At 40.2% G+C, this 25,874-nt stretch overlaps 1 protein-coding gene across 1 annotated transcript in view; it reads left to right on the forward strand.

The window, feature by feature from the left end:
- The first annotated feature begins 331 nt into the window (after nucleotides 1–331).
- SLC46A1 (solute carrier family 46 member 1) overlaps nucleotides 332–25,874 on the forward strand; it is a 145,765-nt gene continuing 120,222 nt past the window's right edge. Inside the window, exon 1 of the mRNA XM_044054878.1 lies at nucleotides 332–756. Coding sequence (XP_043910813.1) covers nucleotides 502–756 — 255 coding nt within the window. The 5' untranslated portion in view covers nucleotides 332–501. The remainder of the gene's footprint in view (nucleotides 757–25,874) is intronic.

Genomic DNA, 25,874 nt, shown 5'->3' on the forward strand with positions numbered 1-25,874 from the left:
TGATACCAAACCTGTTTAGCTAACATTTTAAATGAATTGGATAATTTTTACAAATCGCCCCTCGTTTTCGGCCTTTAAATCTTTTATTTGGCTTTGTACTGAATTCCTGACCAAGTAAGAAGTATGCATTAAAGATGTGACCAAAAAGTTGTCATCCAGTTGCTACTGTCGGGGCATAAGATGGCATAATACTGTGTAACCTACCTGACTTCTACAGTTTGTGTACTAGGGCAGCCTGTAAATGATTTATGTGGGTAAGCTAGAAGCAGTGTGTGCCTTCAGCAGAATTTGCAGCAGGCAAATGATCTCCTACCTATTTTATTTAGGGCTAACTTTGCAACCTAGGAAACAATGGCCATGGTTCAGATCCAAAGTCTAAGTACTTCTGGTGCAGCACTAAAATTGCCTTGTGCAGTCTTGGCCCTGCCCTGGTCCTAGAAAGCCTGCACGCAGTAGTTAGTGTGGTCTCCGGGGCGGTCTTCCATACAGCTTCTCTCCAGGATGGCAGAACAAGATGAAGAGACTTCAGTGGAGTCCCCGTGTCCTCAAACACCCGCCGTGGAGACAAAAGGGCGCTGTGCGTGTTCACCGATGTCTGTTTCTGTGGAGCCAGTACTTTTCCTATCTATGTTTGCCATAAGTTTACAAGGCCCCCTCACGACGCAATATTTGTGGGAAAGACTGAGCGAGGATGTCGGGTACAACGGCACCCGGGAGCAGGGCTGTATGAACGGCTCACAGGATGCATTACAGCAGGTATCAGAAGCGGTCAGCCTTTGAATTCTACACTGTATACGTTTGTTTGGTTGCGTAACCTATGTTTGACCGGCTACGAATATTATGCATATGTCGGGAATTGCAAGTTTTGCTTCTGGGTGGCTTTGCCAGCATTTGCTGTGCAAATGATTTCTTTAGACTGGTCTTTTGAATAATTTTCTCCCTGCATTTAACTTTTCTTAAAATTATATTCAACAAACCTAGTACTAAACAAAACGTAAAGTCGCAGAACACCAGGCTATAGTGGCCGTACAATGACAACTGTGTCACGTGCGCAAATATGTTTTGTCACAAATGAAGTAGGAATATTAGATCTTTTGTTTATGTCGTGTCTTAGGGTTCTCAGTAGCAGCCTGCCTCCTCAGTTAACAAGTGCATAATATTAAAAGTTTAGCTAAAAAGTATGGAATGACTACTACCCCTTAAATGAGCAGCAAAATATATAGGTAAATACATCACTAAAAGAACAGTAAAACGTATAGTTTTTAAATACTTAAACAGAAACTGTGTGCAACAGCCGTAACAAAGGGTGACTGGTTGCTCAATTCAGGAAACATACTCGGTAAAGGAAAATAGCAAGTGCAAGCACATAAGCGCCTCGGGATTTGTGACAAATGCTGATTAAGCTTTTTCTGTATTTGGTATCGCGTCAGCCGTAGGCTCCCTTGCTCGCGAGTCCCGTCCCCTCGCAGTTTCGGAAATGCTCCTGATAAACAAAGCAACAGGAATTTTAATGACAGAACTGTCTCCCTGGCAAAGTAGCAACGAGCATGTTAACTGCTTGCCCTAAGCCTAAGCAGTTATACTTGCGCCATGACCACTCGTATAGCCCTCATCTCCACCTCAAGAATCAAGGACAAATCCAAAAATATTCAGGAACAAATTGTTAAAGTCAAGGATACGCTTAAAACTGTTAATAACTTGAAAAGTTGACAATCAGAGCGGAGTCATGACCCCTTATTTTTCAAGAAGAGTTCAGAACCATGTATTTAGCTGCAGCTAGAGTTAACCAAATCAATGAAATCACCATTTACAATGTATTTTCAGAAGACAGCACTTGGAAAGTTCACAGATCATTCACGTATCAAAACCAATGGTTGCAAGCGGTTCCAATAAGGTTAGAAAACGCGGTTAATACAAATGATCAGGTAGTTATCACATGAATTCTTGTGGTCCCTGTCACCAAGTACCTTCCAGCCCAATTCTCTGTACAAGGGCCCATCACTTCTCTAGGCTACTTTATGCTGCTGTTGGTTGCAGTATCCAAATTATCTGAAGGGGTCAGACTTGGGCACAGTACCACCACTCTCATTTGTAATAATTTTTTTATTAAAACTTGCAATAGCAACACAATCCCTCCAGTGCATCCATTATCTCTTTTTCAGTTATGAACATACATGTTTATATTTATACAATTTTTCCCTTCTTTTACTCACTGTCTCTCATCATCTTTTATTTTTATTCCTTCCATCTTGTTTTCCTCTTCGTCTTCCTTCTTTCTTTTCCATGCTCGTTTTCATGACATTTCTTCTTACTTCATCACGTTCCTTGTATTCTCCTTATGCAATCTTCCTTCTTCCCTTTCCTTTCTCTTTTTTTATTACATTTCTTCTTATTTCTGCATGTCCCTTCCCTCTTCCTATGATCTTCCTCCTTCCCATTCCTCGCTCTTTTATTACCTTTCTTACTACATCTGTCCTCACTAGATTCTGAAGTTTTTCATAGCTCTCATCCACTTTTTCATTCCTTTGTCTCTTCCCATCTCCTAGCTTTATCTTTCTTAATAACCTTCTGTAACATCACCATGCTTGCTTCTACTTTTCATAGATCCTTAGCTTCTTTCCACCCTTTTTTTGTGTCTGGATATTTTTACTCTATCCATCCTCCACCATAAGGAAGATTTATCTTCTGTATTGTTTTGATATGTTACCTTGTGTGGTTTAGCTCAAATGGGAACTGTTTCCACTTGTTTTCCAGCCTCATTTACCACCACTCCTCTATTGTTTTCTTTCATATTTGATTAATCAATTTGCATTTCTAAAGCATATGCAGTAACATTGCTTTGTTTTCCCCCACATCTCCAGCATTTGCCATTCTGTTTCTTTCCCTCTTTTGTTAATCTTAATAGAGTGCAGTACCATCTGTGGATCAGTTTCATTTCTTGAGATGCTGCTACCACCTGTAATGCTTTTTCCCATGTCACTTTCCCATTTGCATCTGTCTTCTTTTTAAGTCTGAGCAGTTTTCACCTCACTTAATCTCCATTATTTTCTTTGTTTCTCTTCCACCTCTCTCAATTTTATTTTGGGGCTGTCCTGTTTATTTCTCTTAATTTCTACTGCTTTCTTATCTCTCCTTCTGTCTTATAGATTCTTTCCATTGCTTTCTTTGCAACCAGTGTATGTCTTTCATTTCCCATATTTTGTCCACTTCCCGTTTACCATATAGCTTTATCTCCCCTTACCCCTCTGTTCATATTACCTGTCCAGTCTTCAAAGTCCTTTTATTTTATAGTTTTTATTTGACTGTTGCCCCATTTACCTTTTTCTATGTGTTTACAGACTCACATTTCTGCCTTCATCTCTGGGTCCCATTTCATGTCACTTTACCTTTTCTACCCTGTCAAAGAATCCGCCTCAGATAATCTGTCCTTCCTTTTCCTCTTTTGTCTTTTCTTCTATATCGGATGTACTCTTTTCCTCTAGCTTTCCTTTCTCTTGTTTACTGGTGAGTATTGAATGTAGTTGCATACCCATCAAAATGTGGCTGTGCTGTCCTTTTTTCATTCTTTTTCCAGTGACAGTTTCTTACCAACATCCCATACTTTCTGTCCTCTATACCTGAAACTCACACTTGCTTTCTCAATGTCCTTATTTAGTGTCTCTCAGCTATCATGGGGGTATCCTTAGAGTACACTCTAGTTTAAAATACCTAATTATTATTCACATTCTTTTTTGTTACAGCTTACAAGCTGTTCAGATGATAGGGGACAGTTATCTAAGAGTAGGATTGCTTTTTGCTGCTGTTTTAGTTTGTGAAGGTAATTTCTTTTGGCTGGAATAAAGGTTCATAGGTAGGTACTAGGCTATCAGCCCAAGAACCTAAGTAAGCCTAGCCAACAAAGTTCCTTGGCTTATGCCACCCAAGAAAGTTATTTTTCTGTGCCCCCTGTTGAGCAGAGCCACAGAAGTGATCCCGGGGTGTATTTATTTTCCATCCACTTATCAAGATTTTTCTTGAAGAGTGCTAATGAGGAACTTTGCTTGACATAGATGGGTAGCTTGTTCCAGAGTATGGAAAGTCTCTGGGACAGGAATCTATCCCAGGATATCATATGTGAACTTAGCTTGTAAAATGGAACTGTGCATCCATGCATTCTTGCTGGAACATACTCAAAGGGATGTACTTTCACTTTAACAAGATGAAAATCTTATTTGTCTTTATTTCTGTCACAGTTACGTGTCTTTTCTTCACGGCCAGTTACTCAAGCTACAGTTTGGGTTCTTCTTTTACAAAACAGAAGACATTGCACTTCTACCTCTGAAAACAATGTGTACAACATTCTACTTTCCTTTTTTAACTTGCAAAAGGTTACTTCAATCTACAGTTTGGTTCTTCTTTTACAAAACATAAGGCATTGCACATCTACCACTAAACTCCAGAGTACAAAGTTGTACTTTACTTTTTCAACTTGAAAAAGGCATGTAGAGTAACAAATGCATGTTAACTCTGCTGCATGTCTTCATTGTTATTTGGTACCAAGCTAGCAGTCTCTGTTAAATTCCTTGTCAGCAAGGCTTGTATCTTCTTCTCAGTTAATTGTTTGTAAAAGCAACTGCATTAGTTCAGGCTAAAGAATCGTCCATGATTGCCTCCCACCCCCATTCACACTTGAATAGTTTATCTAATGTTAACTAATTTAATTTTGGATAGTAATGAATTTGCATGAGCCCAATTAGTAACTAATCAACCAGTCAATATTTGAAAATTATGTCTCATCCATCTGGAAAAAATCCATTATTATATCCCTTCACAAAGGAGGTACTTCAACAGAGTTAACAAATTGTAGACCTATCGCTGTCATGTCACCCCTCTCTAAAATTCTCAAGAAATGTATTCACTCTCAGTTTGTGAAACATAAAACCAAACACAGCCTCTTCCCCAACACCCAGCACAGGTTCAGGCCCACCCACAGTACTGCTACTGCCCTCATCAACTTCACCAACAGAGAAAACCCATACAGAAATGAGGGAAACCTTATTTCTTCACTTTTCCTTGACCTTTCCAAAGCATTTGACACAGTGTCCCACCAAAAGCTCATCTCTGAACTTGCAACATTAGGTCTCACTTACACCTCCCTCTCTTGGTTTCACAGTTATGTATGCATTTGTCAGCAGGCAACTAAATGGCAACAAAACCTTTCAGCATTTCGACCACTCTCTGTTGGCATTTCCCAAGGGTCAATACTCTACCCTCTTCAATTTAATATTTTTACAAATAAACTTCATATTGCTATAACACTTGACACTGTCATACAGTATGCCAGTGATTCAACCTTGAAGTGCTCTGCTCCATCCATAGCAAAATTACAGGAAATCGCTCAAAAATCTTTCACTGACATTGAAATATGGCTAAAAATTCTACCTTGTTGCTTAATGCCAAAAAACAAACAAAAAAACTTATACTATTTACTTCAAAACTACATCTTAAAGAAACACACATGTCATAGTACCTCAAGTAATAACACAAAAATTTAAATCATAAGCCATACTAAACTACCTGGAGTCATAATAGATGACAACCTCAAATTTGATCACCACATACTTTGTTGTATCAAGCAAACTCACCAAAAACTTGGCTTCCCCTACAGGACTAAACAGTACTTAACAGATCAAGCAGGATTACCTTAGCAGCAACATATCTCCCTCCTTCTGTATTATATGTTTCCGCTATTCTTACAAATATCAACACTGTGTATAAAACTAAACTAGCCTCCTGCTACTATAAAATAGTTAAATTTGCAACTGACCAACATTATAAAACACATCACTGCCTTGCATTAAAACAGTTAAACTGTCTCGAACTCCCAAACCAGTTAACATAATTACAACTAATCATTGCCTGCGAACTGTTGTATTCTCTAGACAGATGCACAGCTTTACAAAATACTTTACTGTACTATTCAACCACTAGAGACCTTCACTCTTGCAATAAACTTTTACTGTATGTCAGTAACACATTCAACACTGTTGTAAAGTCAGTCTACTCTCATTATGTGTCATAACTGTGGAATGAAATCCCCACCCAGATAAAACACATAGAAAAGTTTTATAAATAGTTTCAAAACTTTGCTTAAACAGCACCTCTGCCAAAGATGGCTCTGTTCTTCTTGCTCACCTGGCTAGGTTTACCCAGACTACTTTTCTCCAACTTTTACAACCACTTTGCTTACCCAGTCTTTTTATTCCTCTACTCAGTCTCATACAAATTCCTAAGAGGTGACCTCTGTCTGGCATACAGAGCAGTCTCAGACCCTGCCTTGATGGGACTGCTGCATCCACAAGTCAAGTTCCACTCGAGTAACCCTCATGAGTGATTTCAACCTGGTCTGTGACATCAATAGGACTTGTTGGTGGAACAGATTTGTGTCCCAGAGACTCCCTCTTCTGTGGAATAGACTCCCTCTCCATGTCAAGCAGAGTACTTCATTAACCTTTTTTAAGCACAACTTGGATAACTGGATGGGAAACAGAAAACACACCACTGGGATTCCACCTGTGTCCCAGCTGGACAGGAGCATTGAGTGCTAACTTGTCGGAACATGGGCTAAATTCTTGGGGAGGCTTGTAAGGGCCTTGGGGCAATAGCCTAGTAACTTCCAATGATCTCGCCTCCTCATACTAAACTTATTTCCTAGACTCTTAATTTTCCTCTTTCTGTCAGATCCCACCACTAACTAAAATTCCTCCTCTGTCCATTGATCTTCCTGCTCATTTCCATAATGTCTCTTTTCATATCTCTCATCATTTTTAAGCCACATTCTACTTGTCTGTCTGTAAATTATTATTTAACTTAAAAACACCGCAGTTTGATGTTTTCAATGCAGCCATTATGTTTTTAATACATTGATTGTTATTGTATATTTTTTTTCTATTCAATATTTCTCTATTCAATAATTAGCCAATTTGTTACTTTCTTCAGTGTTTTTTGTGTTAAAATATGTTCATGTAAGAAATATTTAAAATTATTTAAAAAGCATGTAAATAAGGTCATATAAAAGTGTTTTTACCCTGTAGTTTTATATGTACATCATATGTAACTTGAATGTGGAGCTTTTTTCCCTGGGCTTCCCTGAAATGAGTTTTACCCAGTCAGACTCTTTCCAGTCAACAAAAACAAATACATAAATAAAACATCTGGGGAATTTGGGTTTCCTGACCATACTTGTTTCAGATTATGACTGCTGGATTTGTTTGCACAAAACAAAAGGTGCAAAGTTCTCTTGCTTGTACACATCATCCTGACTGCAAATGTTCTGCCATGTAATATTTTGAAGCACACCCCACTTTCATCACAGTTGTACACTTGGTCTTCAATATAACCCCTATCTTCCAGAAATGTTTTCAGATCACTTGGATAGTAGACTGCAAGCATCTTATCAATGAAGCAGATCTTACCAGGCGCAAGATATTGGCCTATACCATGTCTTTTATCAGATCTATCTAATCAGCCATTACTAACTTTGAACATAATGCCCTGACCTTACCAAGTTATCTGCATCTCAGTATTGTCTTGGGGTTTTCTGTCATTTTTTTTCTGTATTTCAGTGTGAGCTCTTCAGTTTTTTAATCGCTTAAGCATTTCAAAACTTTTTTGTTGTTTTAAACTCCAATTCTATTCCACATCATGTTTCAATAATGTCTTTAACAGTAAACTAAAATGAAATAATCATAATAAGCTTTTAACGCTGTTGTGTCATTCTAAGAAATGTCATGGGACCTTGGTTGCCTTCAGGTGTAGGCATTTGCACTGTTGCTCCTACTTTGTCAGTGTCTAGTTCAAACCATCAAGTGTTAACACAAGCCAGATATTACAGCTGAGTATCTCAAATAATACATTTGCTGTTATTCACTTTGAATTTTTTTCCTTTGTTTTTTCATCCCTTTTGACCAGTTGAGTCAGTCTCAGTCATGATCTCAATATACATACAATAAAACCATGCAAATGAGATACAAATTATAAACCTTTATTCAGCTCATAAAATGGTTAAATGATCAAGTGCCTTGATAGAGCCTTCAGGGTTAAGTAAGAATGACAAAGTGAAGATTTATACGACAGCTAAACACTGGAATGGTAATCAGTTAACACATATTAACGCTTGACCAGAGAAAAATGAGATTTATCAATAAGTCCTAAAAATGACACTGTTATTAAAATAAACATACTATTCTAGAACTTCCTAGAAATGGTGTTGTATCTTAGCTTATTTAGACATGTCTAGAAATTCCTGGTTATAAATAAGTTAAGTAATGATACAAAATATTTCTTTCTAATGCACTCCTCTTTGAAATGCACATTATTCATTCACTTGAATTCAGGTAATAGCACTTAACAAGAGCACACTTTGACTATGTGTTTTTAAGGAATACATTCAAAATACTGAGTATGTATATATATATATATATATATATATATATATATATATATATATACACACACACACACACACACACACACACACACACACACACACTCATACTGACTCTGGGATCACACAACATTGGTGAAGGGGCAAAATCCCATTTTCAGTATTTTGAGTTTTCAACATTTTTGTATTCAATATTTTGAGTTATTCAGTACTTTGAGACCCATTTCCATACGTGCGCGCGCACACACACACACATATGTATATATACTTGTATACATATATTTATACGTGTGTGTGTGTGTGTGTGTGTGTGTGTGTGTGTATATATATATTTCACTGAAATTCATTTCACTGAAACTTAATTTCACTGAAAGTTCATTTCACTGACAAGTATTATTACCTTGTAAATGAAAGTGCCCCCCACCAATATATAGATATAATGATGAGAGTATGAAGGGGTGTACTTTTCTTTTACTATTTACTTTTATTTCAAATAGCAAAAATATCAAGATAATATCATATATATGATATGAATGCCCCCCCCGATGTGGGGGGCTCTGCACACACACCTATTATACTATACAACTAACTTACTAGATAGTGGGAAGGGGGGTATTCCATTTTTGCTAATAATAGTTAGTTAATAAAGTGATGAACTGAAATGAGTGAATGAAGTTGAAGTGAATTAAATTTCAGTGAAATGGTGTCAGTGAAATGAAAGTCAGTGAATTGAAAGTTCAGTGAACTGAAGTGAACCCATATATATATATATATATATATATATATAATATTGCATTTATTTACCGGGAAAGTCCACTGGGCCTAAAAGAGCCCATTTTCGGTGGAGGCCCAGGGAGAAAAGCTCTGACAACAACACAGATGCAGAAAAAAAATTAAACAATTGGTACAAAAGTAGAAATAGTGTTATACATAGTGGTTACAGTGATATTTGCAAAATATATACATAAGTCAGGAATTTAGTTGTTTTGATTACTGTAACATATACAGAATAAAAAGCAGGAATTTAGTTGGTTGCCAGATGAATTCAGAGTGCTAAAAATGGAGATAAATTAATCAGCATTATTGTGCCAGTATCAAGTGATGACAGAAAAAATATGGAGAAAGTATCATCAGTCACTAGTAGTAAAAAGCATAGGATTTTAGTTATGATATAATGAGAAGGAAGAGGTTAGGTTATAGAGTGGGTACAGGATGTTTTGCTCCCGACCGATTCGACCCCGGACGATTAGCCCCCGATTGATTCGACCTCGGACGGTTGGACCCGAACAGCAGCCTCAAATTGAATGCAGTTCTGTGGGAGAATTCTGCCTAGGTGTAATTTGAAGGATATGCATCAAAATAATCTACAATTATGGACCAAATTCTTCTGATCGACTAAGGAGAAAGTTGAACAGTGTGGTGTGGAAGTCCCAAGTTCAATTCCCGAAGAGGGAGGCGGTACTAGCACTTCCCAGTGGGAGGCGCAACCTTTCTTGAGACCAACACCCATGCTTCGTAACAGCAATACATGTGACCCTTGTACTGTGAGAGTCTGTGACCCTGAGAATGAGCGATCTTAAGTCCTTTGGTTGTGGGATAATCACTATGATGTCTGCTGCTTATTGTATTGAGATTGGAGTTTTCCTCGGATACCTCTTACATGGTTAGTCTGGTGAAGGCTGTTTACTTACGACTGACAGTAATGCTCTATTCAAATTATTGGGCACATTAGGGATGTAAGTAACTGACAATGAAGGATGGGTCCTGCATTTGGCACCACAGGCTCTCTTGAAGTCCCAGGCACAGTGATGGAAACCAGCTTGAGTGATGTGCTGCACATGTACAAAGTGTTTCGCTAAAGCATGCAATCTTTAGATGTTTATTGACAAAACTTTGCTCTGTTTCCACAGTTTTGTTAAAAACGTGCGTGTCTCTCTACTTGTGAACTAAACTTGACTGAGTACTTCCTGGGTTTGCATGCAACCGGGAATGGTAAATGTTTAGAGCTGATTGGGGCTATGCTGCTAGCAGGAATCCATTTTGCATGCATAAATTAATGGGATGAGCTGCTTTGGGAAAAGAAAACAGTCTCTGTGCTGTTTATAAAACTATAATACTGGATGATGGCTTATCAGAGCAACATCCAGTCTGCGACCTGCAAAAGTATTCGCCCTTTGAAGTCAAGTTAAGAGTACCTCTTTGCTTATGAAGAAGGACTTGGACTTGGCAGAATGGCTTAACACCTTATATAATTTAGACATGCAGGTTGACAACTTCTTGGAAGTACTAGAGACTGGATATGTGCTATGAAACTGAGGAGGAAATAAGTTCCCAATTGTCAAAGTTTCAGAGTGCAAATATATTTGGGGTCAAACAGTCTGGGGTTGAATAGTCCGGGGTTGAACTGTCCACTAAAAAAAAAAACATATAAATTTATAGATGAAATTGTATAGAAATGCATTGGGGGCGAACAGTCTGGGGTTGAACTGTCCGGGGTTGAATAGTCCTGCTTCCTATAGAGCAGGTACATAGTCAGGAAGAGTTGAGATGATTTTTCAGTGTTTGTTTGAAGGTGGTGGTGCTGTCTGTGTTTCTTATAGAAGGAGGAAGTGAGTTCCATAGTTTGGCAACGGTGAAGGAGTAGAGCAGTTGACCAGCTGGTTAGGTGGACCTTTCTACTTTTAGAAGTAGATAATTTTCAGTTCTTAGTTGCCTGCTGAGCTGGTCTTTGTCAAGTAGAGTTGAGAGAGCAGGACAGTCTGTGAGTCTGTAGATTATTTTGTTTGCTGTAGTTAGCTGGGTGAGTGAGAGATGGTGGGGCAGTTCCAACCAGCCTAATTGTTTCAGTGAGTTACAGTGGTGGGATGAGAATTTGGCCTTGGTGGCAAATTTGGCTGTTATATTGCAATACATATCAAGTTTGGTATTTGTAGAATTTTGGATATTAGTTAGGAGAGGGGCACCATAAAGGAGAGAGGGTAATAAAAAATGTACTTGCAATGGTTTGTCTAGTAGAGAGGCTAATAAAGTGCTGGTGCCTGTACAGCATACCAAACTTTTTTTGTGTTTTTTTGATGTTACTGTTTATCTGTAGGTCAAAGTTTAGGTTTTCATCTATAATAATGCCTAGTAATTTAGTGTGTGGGACAGCTTCTGTAGTGGTATTGTCTTGGGCTTGTATACTGAAGAGTTTTTTATCTAGGGAAGTGGTTTTCTTAGGGGTAATAATTACTAGTTTAGGCCAGTCAGGCCAATAGTGGGGTTTGGCTTTATTGGCACAGCTAGTGAAGTTTGGTTTTATTGGTCTGAAATTGTCCATTAAAATGATGACACAAGTCATAGGCATTCAGAATCACCAATTAGCTGAAACACCTGATGTTCATAAGGATCATTTGCATATATCCCACGTGCCTCTAATACAAGAGGTTTGGGATGTCACTCAGTGGAAGTTCTAGCTTTGCTGGAGTTTTCATTTTGTTTTTACGGCTAGATTTTATCCCTTGTGGACATGACTTCTTTGGTGGATTTTGAGAGCCAGCTTGAATGGTTATATTTTATTCATTTTTGGTGGGTGGGTGCTTGCTTATTTAGGATGGCTAGGAATATTGAGTTAAAGAACTCAACAGCCTCGTTAAGTGGCAGGGATTTGAGAGGTTCCCAGTTTACTTTAGCTAAGGTTTCATTAAATATGGATGGTTGGAACTTAGTCAAATTTCTGGTTGATTTGTATTGGTGTTGCCCTGGGGTTGGGGTGGTTTTGCATAGGATATGTGTTGGGAGATGGTCGCTAATGGTATTAGGTAGTATGCCTGCAGTGATGATATTGTTAGGGTGGGTGGTATATATATATATATATATATATATATATATATATATATATATATATATATGTGTGTGTGTGTGTATATAGGAACCTCTAATTTATTTGATGGTTTCTAATGTTGATGTATGTTTAGTCAACACAATCTGGTCAACTAAGCAGATGTCCAACATCTGGTCAGCTAAGCAGATGTCTGACAGGTGTATGACACTGACAATCTCCAATGTTGTGTATATTTATTTTATATATAATTAGCAGGTGTTGGGAGATGCAGGGGGCTTGTCCCCTACAAAAAAACTTTTTTTTTTTGCATTTGATGAGGGTATTCCGGAGTATCTGTGTAGTGATGTGTTGACATTTGTGCTATGAAAAGTTTTATTTGGGTATTTCAATCATTTTAAGTATAAGCATGTGTGTGTGTGTGTGTGTGTGTGTGTGTGTGTGTGTGTGTGTGTGTGTGTGTGTGTGTGTGTGTGTGTGTGTGTGTGTGTGTGTGTGTGTGTGTACATATATATATATATATATATATATATATATATATATATATATATATATATATATACACACATATATATATATATATATATATGGATTTACTTATGTTTATCAAACAGCACAGTCAGTGTGAAATATGTCGACACCAAATGATCAACATTATTCACGTCGACTCACAGCTAAACATGCGCTGAGCATCAGTCTCGGCACCTGCATAAACTTAAAGAAAAATTAAAAAGAAAACATTATTTTTTGCAGGGGGGTGGAGGCAAGCCCAATGCACCTCACACCGCCTGCTAATTATATATTTTACCTCCAAGATAGCACAATTCTTGGGGAAAAAGGGCAAATTCTCAAACCCCGAGAATCGTCTTATCTGCTACTTTTGTCAAGAGGTGTTGACCATCTGTTTAGTCTGCCAAATTGTGTCGACTAATTAGATGTCAACAAAAGAAGTGTTTTCCATATAGATTTATACAATTATATATTTACACGGATTCACTTCAGATGATCGAGCTTCCAAAATCTCAAAACTCATATGATCGAGACCATATGTTCGAGTTTTCAGAAACTCGAACATCAGAAATGAAATTAAAAAAAAAGAACACATTTAAAGACGTTTTTAAAGGGGGGAAGCTCCCCTGCACCCCCACAACCCCCTACTTATATATACTAACTCTGAGATTGCGCTACAGTGCGGAAAAGGGAAATTTCCCGTTCCACACTTCTGCAGACACTGCGGAACTAGATATTTCCCCATTCCCCGCTGTAGCACAATCTTGGACTTTGTATATTTAAGTAGCAGGAGTGCAGAGGACTTGCCCTCCATGCAGAATCCCTCACCTAAGGCATTCACACACTTCATTTAACCCCCCCCCCCTTCAGATGTTCGAGTTTCTAAAAACTCGATCATATGGTCTCCATCATATGAGTTTCGAGATTTCGGAAACTCGATCATCTGAAGTGAACCCATATTTACACACACATATACCAATTACGTACATATTCACCCACAAGCACCATGTCTGCTCCAAACCTTGGGTATTCTCTCCGTACTATATATGTACTTCATGCTACACAGCAAAACAGTACCAGTGTATAAAAATTAAACAAATATTATAGCTCACTACTTGTAGTACCTCGTCCATTCAGATCTACTACAGATACTACAAAGCTCCATATCCTGCAAACACACTTACTGGCACTTACAGGCACTACCAAACTGTCCAAACAAATCAAGTCCATTTGTGGAGAGGGCTCCATCCTCTGTACTCCCAAACTGGGGGCTTCACCCCCACACCCCCTTACTTATATATACAAACTTCATGGTTTCACAATGTCAAAGTTAAATAACCAAACTTGTGTTCTAATCACCTAACCATGAGTCAGCTGTTACACCGTGTAATCAGCTACAAGTTCAGTAAGTAGTGACAGTTTCCCAAGCCATCAAGAACTTGTGTGTTCAGCAAACTATATTAATGCAGTATATGTATAGATGTGTGTGTTTGTGCATGTGTGCACACATATATATGTATATATGCACACTCACACTCAGTGTGCATGCCACATATCTAGGTGCATGTATGTTACCACAGGTTAATTATAAATACACAGTTTGTCAGTTTTTGCATCAAATCCTGTTTACCAGTGTGATAAACTGTGAAGGCTGCCAGCCTAACTTGATAGAATTTTGCAAATAATTCTTTGTCATTGTAAATATTAATATGATCCACAGGCTTGTGTTACAAATGTAAGAAAACTGTTATGTGCTGAGCTTCAAAAATGTAATCACAGTGCACCCTGCTGGAAGAAAGCAGAAATGTGTATAAACTCTATGCCTATGTAATTGTATGTTTTCATGGTGGAAAACTGGGACATATAGAGTTAACTGGCAAACTCTAAGAAATTAAGCTGATAAATAAAGAATTTTACGATGTGCTATAAAGCCAGTTTATCTCAAGCCAGGAGACAGAATGTATGGGCTAGGAGTTTCTTTTTATTGTCATAGGACAGAGATAATTACTAGGTTTCACATGTAAAGGGTCTTTTATTGCTGTGGTTTCCTGGCAGGTGCAGATTACAAAGAAATGTTACATTTTAAGTTCTGTGAGTCTGGGAAACTTAAGCAGATGTGTTAAGAATTATGTAATCTGAAATGACTCAGCAGTAATGTGTATTATCAATTTAAGGATCATCTCAGAAAGAAAGGATGGCATTTTGTATTTGTGTCTGAACCTGAACACATTAGCTCACCAGCACTTGCTTTGCTCTGTAAGTAGGATCTTAGATCATAGTATTTCTCTTAAAGATAGATTGAAATTGCAAGGTTAGTCTAGCAGTTTTCTTTAGTTATGTCAGACTATCTTGCCATGTTGTTTTAAAGTATTTTCTGTTATTTCTGAACTCTCTGTTGTCATTGTATTGAACTAATGAGTATTGTCTTGTGTTTTTTTATTATTTATTATTAAATATATTTAAACCTTTGAATTGTGGCTTTTTTGTGTTGAGATAATTTAAGCTCTTAAAGTACTTGCATGTATTTGGTGATACTGTATAGGCCACTCCTAAACAGCCTTCAAGTCTCAGTCACATTTACCAATTGGATAATAATAACATTGCAAAGTAGAATTGGACACCCTTTGGTAAGGGCCTTTATAGTAGCTGATAGTAGTGGTTGGTGGCAGTCGGTACTACCGTATAGTCTGGGCAGAAGGGGGCATAGCTGGAGACCCTGTGCCAACCTTCCACAGGAGTATCTGTTTGTTTGTATATAACTCAAATTTCAAAGCGCGTGTGTGTGTCAGTTACTTGGGTAAGGACACGAAGTACTAGTTGGACAGAGAGGGTGCTGAAGGTTTTGGCTTGACCACTTGGCTGAGATATCCTGTAACTGTGCCACTGAGGAGTCTTGTTGGGGATCTGGAGAGAAAGGGAGAAACCAGCCCCAGACTGACTGTGATGTCTGTGTGCTTTTAAGAGAAATTGTACTTTACTGTGTGTATGTACTTGTTATCCTACCAATGTGGACGCCCCTCACTGGTGCTAGTGGTGGGGATCGAGGCTCCTTGATTATTGGGCCAGTGCATGGGTGTCACATATTAATTGTTTGGCAATGGTGTGATATCCACATCAAATATTAATTGTTTGATAGTGGTGAGTTAGGCAGATCACATATTAATTGGCTTGTAGTGATGTGGATAGTGAATTCCTGTAGCTTGTGTACAGTGATCACTGAAGGTGTTTTTGTACTCTAAATCAGCCATGCAGCGAACATTCAGAGGTCAGATCACAATTGTTTTATTTCTTTTGTTAGCTTAGTTAGTCAGGGAGAGCAAACAAGCATGTCAGCAGAGGAGTATGGCAAACTGACAAGGAGCCAGTAAGCTGAGATGTGCCAGGCTAAAGGACTGGTGCATGGAAACCTGACTAAGGCAGACATGATTGCAGCTTTGGTCACAGCTGCATCCAAGAATAGCAACCAGGAAGATGATCAGACTGGCCGTGGAGATGTACAACACTCAGAGAATGGACAGCTCAGCCTTTTTACAGTGGACTTAAAAATCCATCTGGAGCTAAAAAGACTTGAGTTGGAGGCCAAGCGTTTGGAAATAGAAGCAAGCAGCAGAGAGACTGAGGCATCTAGAGACCGATGAAAATGAGAAACTGTTAGCCTGGAAGTTGAGGAGAAGGCGAGGCAGAGGCAACATGAAAAGGAGATGCTGACTCTTTGTCAGAGTCATGGAGGTAATGAAGGAGGGAGTAACCAAACCCCAGAAGCAACAAAGGTCAGTAAATGTCTTCCACAGTTTACAGAGGGGGATAATTTTGATAGTTTCATTCATATGTTTGAGATGGTATGTAAACAGTATGATGTTGACCAAAGGCTCTGGGTACAGTTCCTGTCCCCCTTACTCCATGGTAAAGCTGTAACTGTTTTGTCCAAATTATCTGACGATGATTTATTAAATTTATAATGCTGTAAAAATAATTATTTGCTAGAATTTTTAAGCTAACACTTGAAGCATATAGGAAAAAGTTTTGTGAGCATAGACGCAAGGCAGATGAAAGTGTGTGTGAATATGTTGCTGAATTAAGCACTTATTTTCATAGGTGGGTGAGTGGATGTCAGGTCACCACTTTTGAAGGGCCGGCAGACCTTTTGATGAGGGAACAAGCCCTTAGCACTTTTCCTGAGGACATGAGGATCTGGTTAGCTGATAGACAATGCTCTACTGCAGATGAGTTGGGGAAGAAGGGCAACCTATACCTAGCAAGCAGGGCAACCCTGCACAGGAAAGGGACACCCAGTTCTGCTCATGGGTCTAAGGGAACCCATGGTGGGCAGCTCAGACTGCCCCAACAGAATCTGCCAGGAGCAGGGGAAGCCACTAGTACCAGTACATGTCCAGGACCTAGGGTTAAATGTTTTGAATCCAACCAGTGGGGCCAGGTAGCATACAGATGTCCATGGAGACAAGGTGGGGAGCAAAAGGTGAGGGAGCCAGTAAGTGAGAATGACAAAATGTCACTAGTAGGTTGTCTTGAGATAACAAGGGTACTAAACTACTACAACAGGTTATATCCTATTTTAGTGAATAACAAAGAGACCATTGCTAAGAGATAAACAGCCTCTGACATAACCATTATGAAGCCTGCAATGGTTACAGAGGAGTATGACTTGCCTGGGCAGTCTACTCCAGTCAGAGCTTTAGGAGGGCCCCATTACAAATACCTTTGGCTAGGGTTCACCTTGACTGGGAGGGTAGAAAAGGAAGGTAGCAAGTAGGTGTGCTTGAGGATATCCCTGCAGATGTCCTGATAGGGAATGATTTAGATAATGCAGTACCATGTGTTCATGCAGTTACACGCAGTCAGGCTTGGAGACAAGCATGTGGGTCTGGTAGCCTGGGGAGACTCAGACAGACTGCACACTTGCAGCCAGGACTGTTGAGGTGGTTACTTCATGGAGGGAGCTACCTTGTAGCAGTGAGACTGAAGGTGAACCATAGCTGCTTGTGAGTACTGATGTTCCTTTGTACAGAGTGACTGCAAGGGCAGAGGTTAGTAGTAGTACCCAGTCTGACAGTGAGGCACCGCTATCAGAGGATACCAGACTTCCTGTGGGAGGGGAGCTGGGAAGGGTTACAAAGAGAGAGGTGAGACAGGTTCAGCTGTCAGACCCCACATTACAAGGCCTGAGGCAGGTAGCTATTGAGGCACCTGATTCTCAAGAGAAGGGGGAATCTGTGTACTGGGACAAAGGGTTACTGTATAGAGAATAGTGGACCCCTGAGGGAGTGCTAGAGGGTGAGAGGATACAGCAGTTGGTAGTGATTAGACTTTACTGTCTGGCACTTCTAGCCATAGCCCATGATATTCCCTTTGCAGGTCATATGGGCATAAAATGTACAAAGAGACATATATTATGCAGAACGTTTATTGGCCTGGGATTTCCAGAGATGTAACAGGGTACTGCAGGACCTGTGTGCAGTGCCAAAAGGTAGGCAAGGCAGGAGACAAGGTGAAAGCTCCTTTGATGCCTTTGCATGTAATTGAGGAGCCATTTCAGAGGGTAGCTATGGATATTGTGGGATCTCTGGGTACCCCAAGTTCCACAGGGAAAGAGCATATCCTAGTGGTAGTAGATTATGCTGCAAGATATCCTGAGGCAGTGGCTTTGTCCTCCATTGAGGCGGAAAAGGTGACAAATGTTTTGTTAGAGATTTTCAACAGGGTAGCTTTCCCAAAAGGAATACTGACTGACAGAGGCCAATTTCATGTCAGACCTGCTGGCTTGTCTGTGGAAGTACTGTGGGGTGAAGCACCTAAAGACCACCCCCTACCATCCCCAGACTAATGGTCTTGTTGAGAGGTTAAACTCTACACCCAAGTCCATGCTATGGGCATTTGCAGACCAGTTTAAGAGGGAGTGGGACAAATACTTGCCCCATCTCTTTGTTTACAGAGAGGTTCCCCAGGAATCCACAGGTTTTTCACCCTTTGAGTTGTTGTATGGGCATAGGGTGAGCGGGCCTCTAGACTTAATTCGAGATGAGTGGGAGGTTGAATGTGAATCCCATAAGAAGTCTGTTGTGGCATATGTCCTAAATCTCAGAAGAAGGCTCAGGGAACTCATGGGCTTGGCCCAGGAGAACCTGGCAGAAGCTCAACAACAGACAAAGGTCTGGTATGAGAGGAATGCTTGAGCTAGAGAGTATGCTGTAGGGCAGCTGGAAATGGTTCTCATTCCTGTCAGACACAATAAGCTGCAAGCAGCCTGGGAGGACCCTACAAGGTGGTAAGGAAGGTCAGTGATGTTAACTACATGGTGGAACTGCTAGGCAGGATCACAAATTGTATGATGAAACCTTATCATGATAGTGAGGCCCTTGTGCTGAGTATTTCCAGTGGATTGCAGGAGGAGTCTGAGGGAGGTCTGGTGACTGAACTCCTCAGTGAGGCTCGGACTGACACCTCAGTGGAAAGGGTAGCAGTATTCCAGCAGCTATCTCCTACCCAGGTTTGAGAAATCTGTGTTACAGGAGTTTGGGGTCATGTTCACTGGGAAACCAGTGTGCACCCACCTGGTGCAGCACCAGTTGGATACAGGACCCCAAAGGCCTATTAGGCAGGCCCCTTATAGGGTGCCTAAGAGAGTCAAACAGACTCTGAGGGAGGAGATACAAGAAATGTTGGAACTAGGGGTAATTCAGGAGTCCAACAGTCCCTGGGCCTCCCCAGTGGTGCTGATGCCAAAGAAGAATGGCAGCACCAGGTTCTGTGTGGACTACAGGAAATTAAATAGTCACACCGAGTCAGATGCGTATTACCTGCCTAGGACAGATGGAGGCCTAGAGCAGCTGGGTGGGGCTAAGTATGTTACCACCTTGACTCCCAGTGCTAGAGAGAGGTCAGCCTTTGTGACTCCTTTTGGCTTGTATAAGTTCACAAAGATGTCCTTTGGGATGAAAAATGCATCAGCGATTTTCCAGAGGTTGGTAGATCATATCCTAGCAGGAGCACGAGATTTTGCTCTTGCTTACTTTGACGATATTGCCATCTACAGCCATTCCTGGCAAGAGCATCTTCAGCATGTTAGGGAGGTGCTGGGCAAAGTACAGAAGGCAGGGTTGACCATTAAGCTCAGCAAATGTCAGGTGTGTATGACAGAGGTCTCCTACCTGGGACATAGAGTGGGGAGTGGTAAGATCAGGCCAGAATCTGCCAAAGTGGAAGCCATTCAGGCATGGCCTGCACCTGTTACCAAAAAGCAGGTGAGGGCATTCTTAGGGACAGCAGGGTACTACAGAAAGGTTGTCCACAGTTATAGTACCATAGCTGCTCTCTTCACAGACCTGACAAGGAAAAACAGGCCAGATAAAGTACTGTGGACCCCAGCATGGGAGCAGGCATTCCAGAAGCTTAAAGAAGCCTTGGGAGGACCCACTGTGTTAGCCAGTCCAGATTACAGCAAATAATTTGTTGTGCAGATGGATGCTTCAAATCATGGGGTGGGGGCTGTACTTAGCCAGATTTCTTCAGAGGGAGAAGAGCACCCAGTGGTTTATCTCAGTCGTAGGCTCCAACCCAGGGAGGAATGCTATGCAAGTATACAAAAGGAATGTCTAGCCATAGTGTGGGCACTGCAGAAACTTCAGCCTTATCTGCATGGAAGGAAATTCACTGTAGTTACAGATCACAATCCCTAACATGGTTACATCGAGCCAGCCAGCAAAATGCCAAGTTACTAAGGTGGAGCCTAGGGTTGCAAGCCTATGTTATGTCAGTGCAACACCGTAGTGGGATTAGCAATGCCAACGCAGATGGGCTGTCAAGACAGAGAACGGGGTAAGGTATACCCAGATAGACTCAACCCTCTCAAGCAATGTTTCTCAAGGGTCACTTGAAAAACTAGCTTGAGTTCTTGGGAGGGGGGGTGTGATAAACTGTGAAGGCTGCCAGCCTAGCTAGTTAGAATTTTGCAAATAATTTTGTGTCATTGTAAATATTAATATGATCCACAGGCTTGTGTTACAGATGTAAGAAAACTGTTATGTGCTGAGCTTCAAAAATGTAACCACAGTGCACCCTGCTGGAAGAAAGCTGAAATGTGTGCAAACATTATGCCTATGTAATGTTATGTTTTCATGGTGGAAAACTGGGGCATATAGAGTTAACTGGCTCTAAGAAAATAAGCTGATAAATAAATAATTTTACAATGTCTTATAAAGTCAGTTTATCTCAAGCTAGGAGACATAATGTCTGGGTTAGGAGGTTCTATTGTCCTAGGACAGAGATAATTACTAGGTTTCACATGTAAAGTGTTTTTTATTGCTGGGGTTTTATGGCAGGTGCAGATTACAAAGAAATGTAAAATTTTAAGTTCTGTGAGCCTGGGAAACTTAAGTAGAAGTGTCAAGAATTATGCAATCTGAAATGACTCAGCACTAATGTGTATTATCAATTTAAGGACTATCTCAGAAAGAAAAGATGGCATTTTGTATTTATGTCTGAACCTGAACACATCAGCTCACCAGCACTTGCTTTGCTCTGTAAGTAGGATCTGAGATATTAGTATTTCTCTTAGAAATAGCAAGGTTAGTCTAGCAGTTTGCTATATGTATGTCAGACTATCCAACATTGTTGTTTTAAAGTATTTCCTGTGAGTTTTGAAAACTCTGTCATTGTGTTGAACTAATAAGTATTGTCTTGTGTTTTTTATTAAATATATTTAAACCTTTGAACTCTGGCTGTTTTGTGTAGAGATAATTTAAGCTGTTAGAGTACTTGCATGTATTTGGTGATACTGTATAGGCCACTCCTAAATAGCCTACAAGTCTCAGTCACACTTACCAGTTGGTTAATAATAACATTGCACAGTAGAATTGGACACCCTTTGGTAAGGGCCTTTATAGTAGCTGATAGTAGTGGTTGGTGGCAGGCGGTACTACCATATAGTCTGGGCAGAAGGGGCCATAGCTGGAGAGCCTGTGCCAGCCTTCCCCAGGAGTGTCTCTGTATTTGTATATAACTCAAATCTCAAAGTGTGTGTGTGTATCAGCTACTTGGGCAGGGACATGAATCACTGGTTGGACAGAGAGGGTGCTGGAGGTTTTGGTTTTACTACTCAGCTGAGATCTGTACGCTATAGCTGTGCCAGTGGGGAGTCTTATTGGGGATCTGGAGAGAAAGGGGGAAACCAGCCCCAGACTGACTGTGATCTCTGTCTGGTTTTAAGGGAAATTGTACTTTACTGTGTATGTACTTGACATCCTCCCAGTGTGGATGCCCCTCACTGGTGCTAGTGGTGAGGATTGAGGCTCCTTGATTACTGGGCCAGTGCACGGGTGTCACAACCAGAACATTGGTTTGCATGAAGAACAGAAAAAAATATTTGGTTATGGCATGGCAGACACCATTTCTGAAACTCTAAGAAGCATATAGCACATTCATTTTATAGTTTCTTTTGATCTTGTGGATCTGTACAAATAGTGTTTCTGTGTTTGCTATATAGATACCATTGGGTAAGATTTATAGGTCCTTGTGAATATCATCCTCTCTGCTACAAAGAATTAATTCCATCTATGGGGAAAGGTGTTAAGTGCAAAACAAAGAGACAGAAATGTTTTTTTTTTTGCATGGCTGAGAAACCACTAGACAGTTATGAGCTAGATCCATGCATAAGCTATTATCCCATCTGACACCAATAATTGATCTACAGAAAAGTGCTACAATACAAAACAAAAGGGTAGGAGTGTTTTTTTTTGTCATGTTGAGAAACCAATGGATGGCTGTGCGCCACATCTCTACCATGGCTATTGCCACTTCTGCCACAAATAATGATTCCATATATGGGAGAGGCACAAAAGTGCAAAACAAAAGAATGCGACTGTTTATTGCGTTGCTGACAAACCACTGGATGGTTATGTACTAGGTATTAGTGCAGCTTATTGCAATTCTTGTTTCTGTGAAATGAATCCCTTGAGACCACAGATACTTAATGTAGGGGCTTTCAGCTGCACTGTTTTAGGTAACTCCTGCTTTCCACGTGCATTGGATATGTTATCCTATTGCCCACATAGACCATAAACACCTACTGCAGTAGTTTGCCTACATTCTTTATCTTGTAGTTTTAAAAGCTGAGCTCACTGGCTGCTAATTTGGAATTAAAAGTTGAGTTCACTGTCTTATTATCAGTCCTGAAGCCTTGCAATATTATAGTATCACTGTTATTATTTCAGGATCAGTTTTTGCAAGTGATGCTACAATACTTGTATAGTTGCCACTTATCTGGCAAGTCTTTAACAAATATCACCTTCATTGTAACATCTTACATGCATAAGGTAAGACCCACTGTAGTATTAAGGTAATAGTCACAGTCTCATGATCAGCATCCCAACTAGACACTTCCAGTCTGCATGTGCAAGCTAATTGAATTGCAGTTCTCCTTCTGGGTGACTTGCATAACTGCTTTTTTTCTAGCATCAACAGTGCAGTGCAGTTTTTTAAGTGACTGGCTATATGGCTACCCTCTTGCATATAGGTAGGAAAAGTTTTATTCAGCTAATTTTACTGTATTTGTGTTTCTTCCTACTTTATTTTGCTTTTGCTGCTTTTCTTAAATAACATTTATTCTGTTGCATGTATTACTGCTTGTTAGTAGCCTGATTAAATTGTAACTGTTATTCTAAACCTCTTGGTTTTAGTTTAAGCGCTTGGGCTTCAGGCCAGTTGTTTTGTATTAAAAGGGTTTGCAGTCTACATTCTTGTGGGAGGAGAGGATAGCCTCTGCCCTTCTGAGCTGGGAATTGCTGGTTGAAGACTTATTCTGCCTGTTGTTCTAAGTGCCTTTGTTCTGGTTTAAGCACTTGGGTTCCAAAACAGTTATTTTACATTAGGAAGATTTGTGTTCTAAACTCTTGTGGCAGGAGAGGAGAGCCTACACCCTTCTAAGCTGGGAATTTCTGGTTGAAGGCTTATTGTGTGTTTCTTAGCTCTGGTTTAAGCACCTGGGCTCCAAACCAGTTATTTTACATTAGGAAGGTTTATAGTCTAAAGTCTTGTGGCAGGAGAGTATAGCTTTCTCCCTTCTAAGCTGGGAATTGCTGGTGAAGTCTTATTGTGCCTGTTATTCCAAGTGTCCTTGTTCTGGTTAAGCACTTGGGTTCCAGAACAGTTATTTCACTCTAGGACGGTTTGTGGTCTACACTCTTGTGAGAGTAGTCTACTGAACTGATGCTTTATTTAAACAGTTTTTTGGTGTTGTGCCTAGAATTTTCTGCACTTTGAATTTCTAGTACTTCTGCATTTTATTAGCATAGGCTTGATTCAAGCTTGCTGAATCTAGACTGTTTGGTATCATTTGAGCACTAAAACCAGCCATCTTACATTAAGAAGCCCCCCCCGGTACCCTTGTGGCAGAAGTGTGCAGTCAAGGACCCATCTGATTGCTGGAATAAGGCTCAGTCTTGGGCTTTCCCTTTGGTTACTTTGTTTAAAATAAATTAACTTTACTTATATTTAAGTGTCATGTTTGCGCAGGTTTACGTTCAGTTTATTGGAGCTGCTCTGAGGTTGCACTGCTGCCCTTGCAAGCAACTCAGTTGTGCATTGTGAAGCATTAATGCAGTTTCTACCCATAGCCCTCCATAGAATAGCCACTTTGTTAGTTTTACAACAAAACCTGGTCCATCTAGCCCACTTCCCTCTAGTTATTGTAGTATATACCTGCCATAATTGATGGACAGTTTCCTACCATTTCTCAGTTTCCTACCATTTCTCCAGTCAGCCTGATTGGCATGGGCATCCTGAGACAATGTAGCAATTGCCTCATGTATACTGACAACCAGTTAATCCTAAAACAAACAAATACAAAATGTGAGAGATGTATCTATACTATGAATTTGTAATTAATTCTCTCACATAACGGTAAACCAGATATCAAACAGGTTGTCAGCACACGCACTTCACTTCTTATACATAACAAGTCACAACACATAAATCCACATATGCAGAGGTACTCGCTAGAAGCCTACCTAAAGATCAGAGACCTCCCAAGCACAAATCTACTGAACACACTGCAGACCCAACAGAGTCCACTACACATAATAATACACACAGCAGTGTCTCAGACAATAAGTCCTTAAGGCAAAACACCTCAAAACCAAACATCTTGGTCATAGGCAACTCCATAGTGAGACACACAGATGTCCCCCTCACCAGGCTGGACAAGGAGAAGGTCATGGTCAGCTGCCTGTCAGGACCCAGGATCCGTCAGATCACGCATGCACTCAGGTCTTTCAACAACAAGTACCATTTTGATTCTGTCATAGTCCTTGTTGGAGTGAATGACTTGAGACGTACCTCACTGGACTGTATGAAGAGAGATATGGCTGAACTCTCAGATTATGTGTCCCAGGCAGGTCTGTCCCTAGCCCTAAGCAGTATTCTGCGTTCACCCAAGATGATGCCTCAGTATAAGCAAAAAATGAATGACTTCAACAATTGGCTTAGCTTCTGGTGTCAATCCAGGAGGATCCAGTATCTGTCAGCCTGGGAAGATATGGCCAACAGACCACATTGCTTTGCCAGAGATGGTCTTCAACTGTCGCCTCTTGGCTTTCAAGTACTGGCAAAGGTACTTACCTCCCCCATAGTGCCTTTTTAGGCCTTGTCATAACAACAAAATTCCTGACATAAAAAAAAAATCCACTAGAGACAAACACTAGGGTTATGTTGCTTAATGCTAGGGGTCTAAATCGGAAACTGCACTCACTGGAAGCACTCCTTACCTTGTAAGATGCCAATGTCTGTGCAGTCACAGAGACATGGCTCAAGGCTGCAGAGAGCACATTGATCATGCAAGGCTTCAATGTCTTCCACACATTCAGACCTCAAAACAAGCATGAAAGAACCAAAGGCGGGGGTGTATCCATTTTCATTAAAGACAAACATACCTCAAGACTGGTCAAACTGTATGACTCCCTAGAGCTACTCCAAGTCCAATTAACTGTAGATAAAACTCCCTTCCATGTCATTGTTAGCTATAGGTCCCCCACCATGAACCACAAGAACCACACTGCCTATCTGGACCTACTTGAGTCACTCACTGTACAGCCAAACACCTTAGTCATG

This window comes from Protopterus annectens, chromosome 13.part0 (genome assembly GCF_019279795.1).
Source record: "Protopterus annectens isolate FY-2018-M chromosome 13.part0, PAN1.0, whole genome shotgun sequence".
NCBI classification, from domain to species: Eukaryota; Metazoa; Chordata; order Ceratodontiformes; family Protopteridae; genus Protopterus; species Protopterus annectens.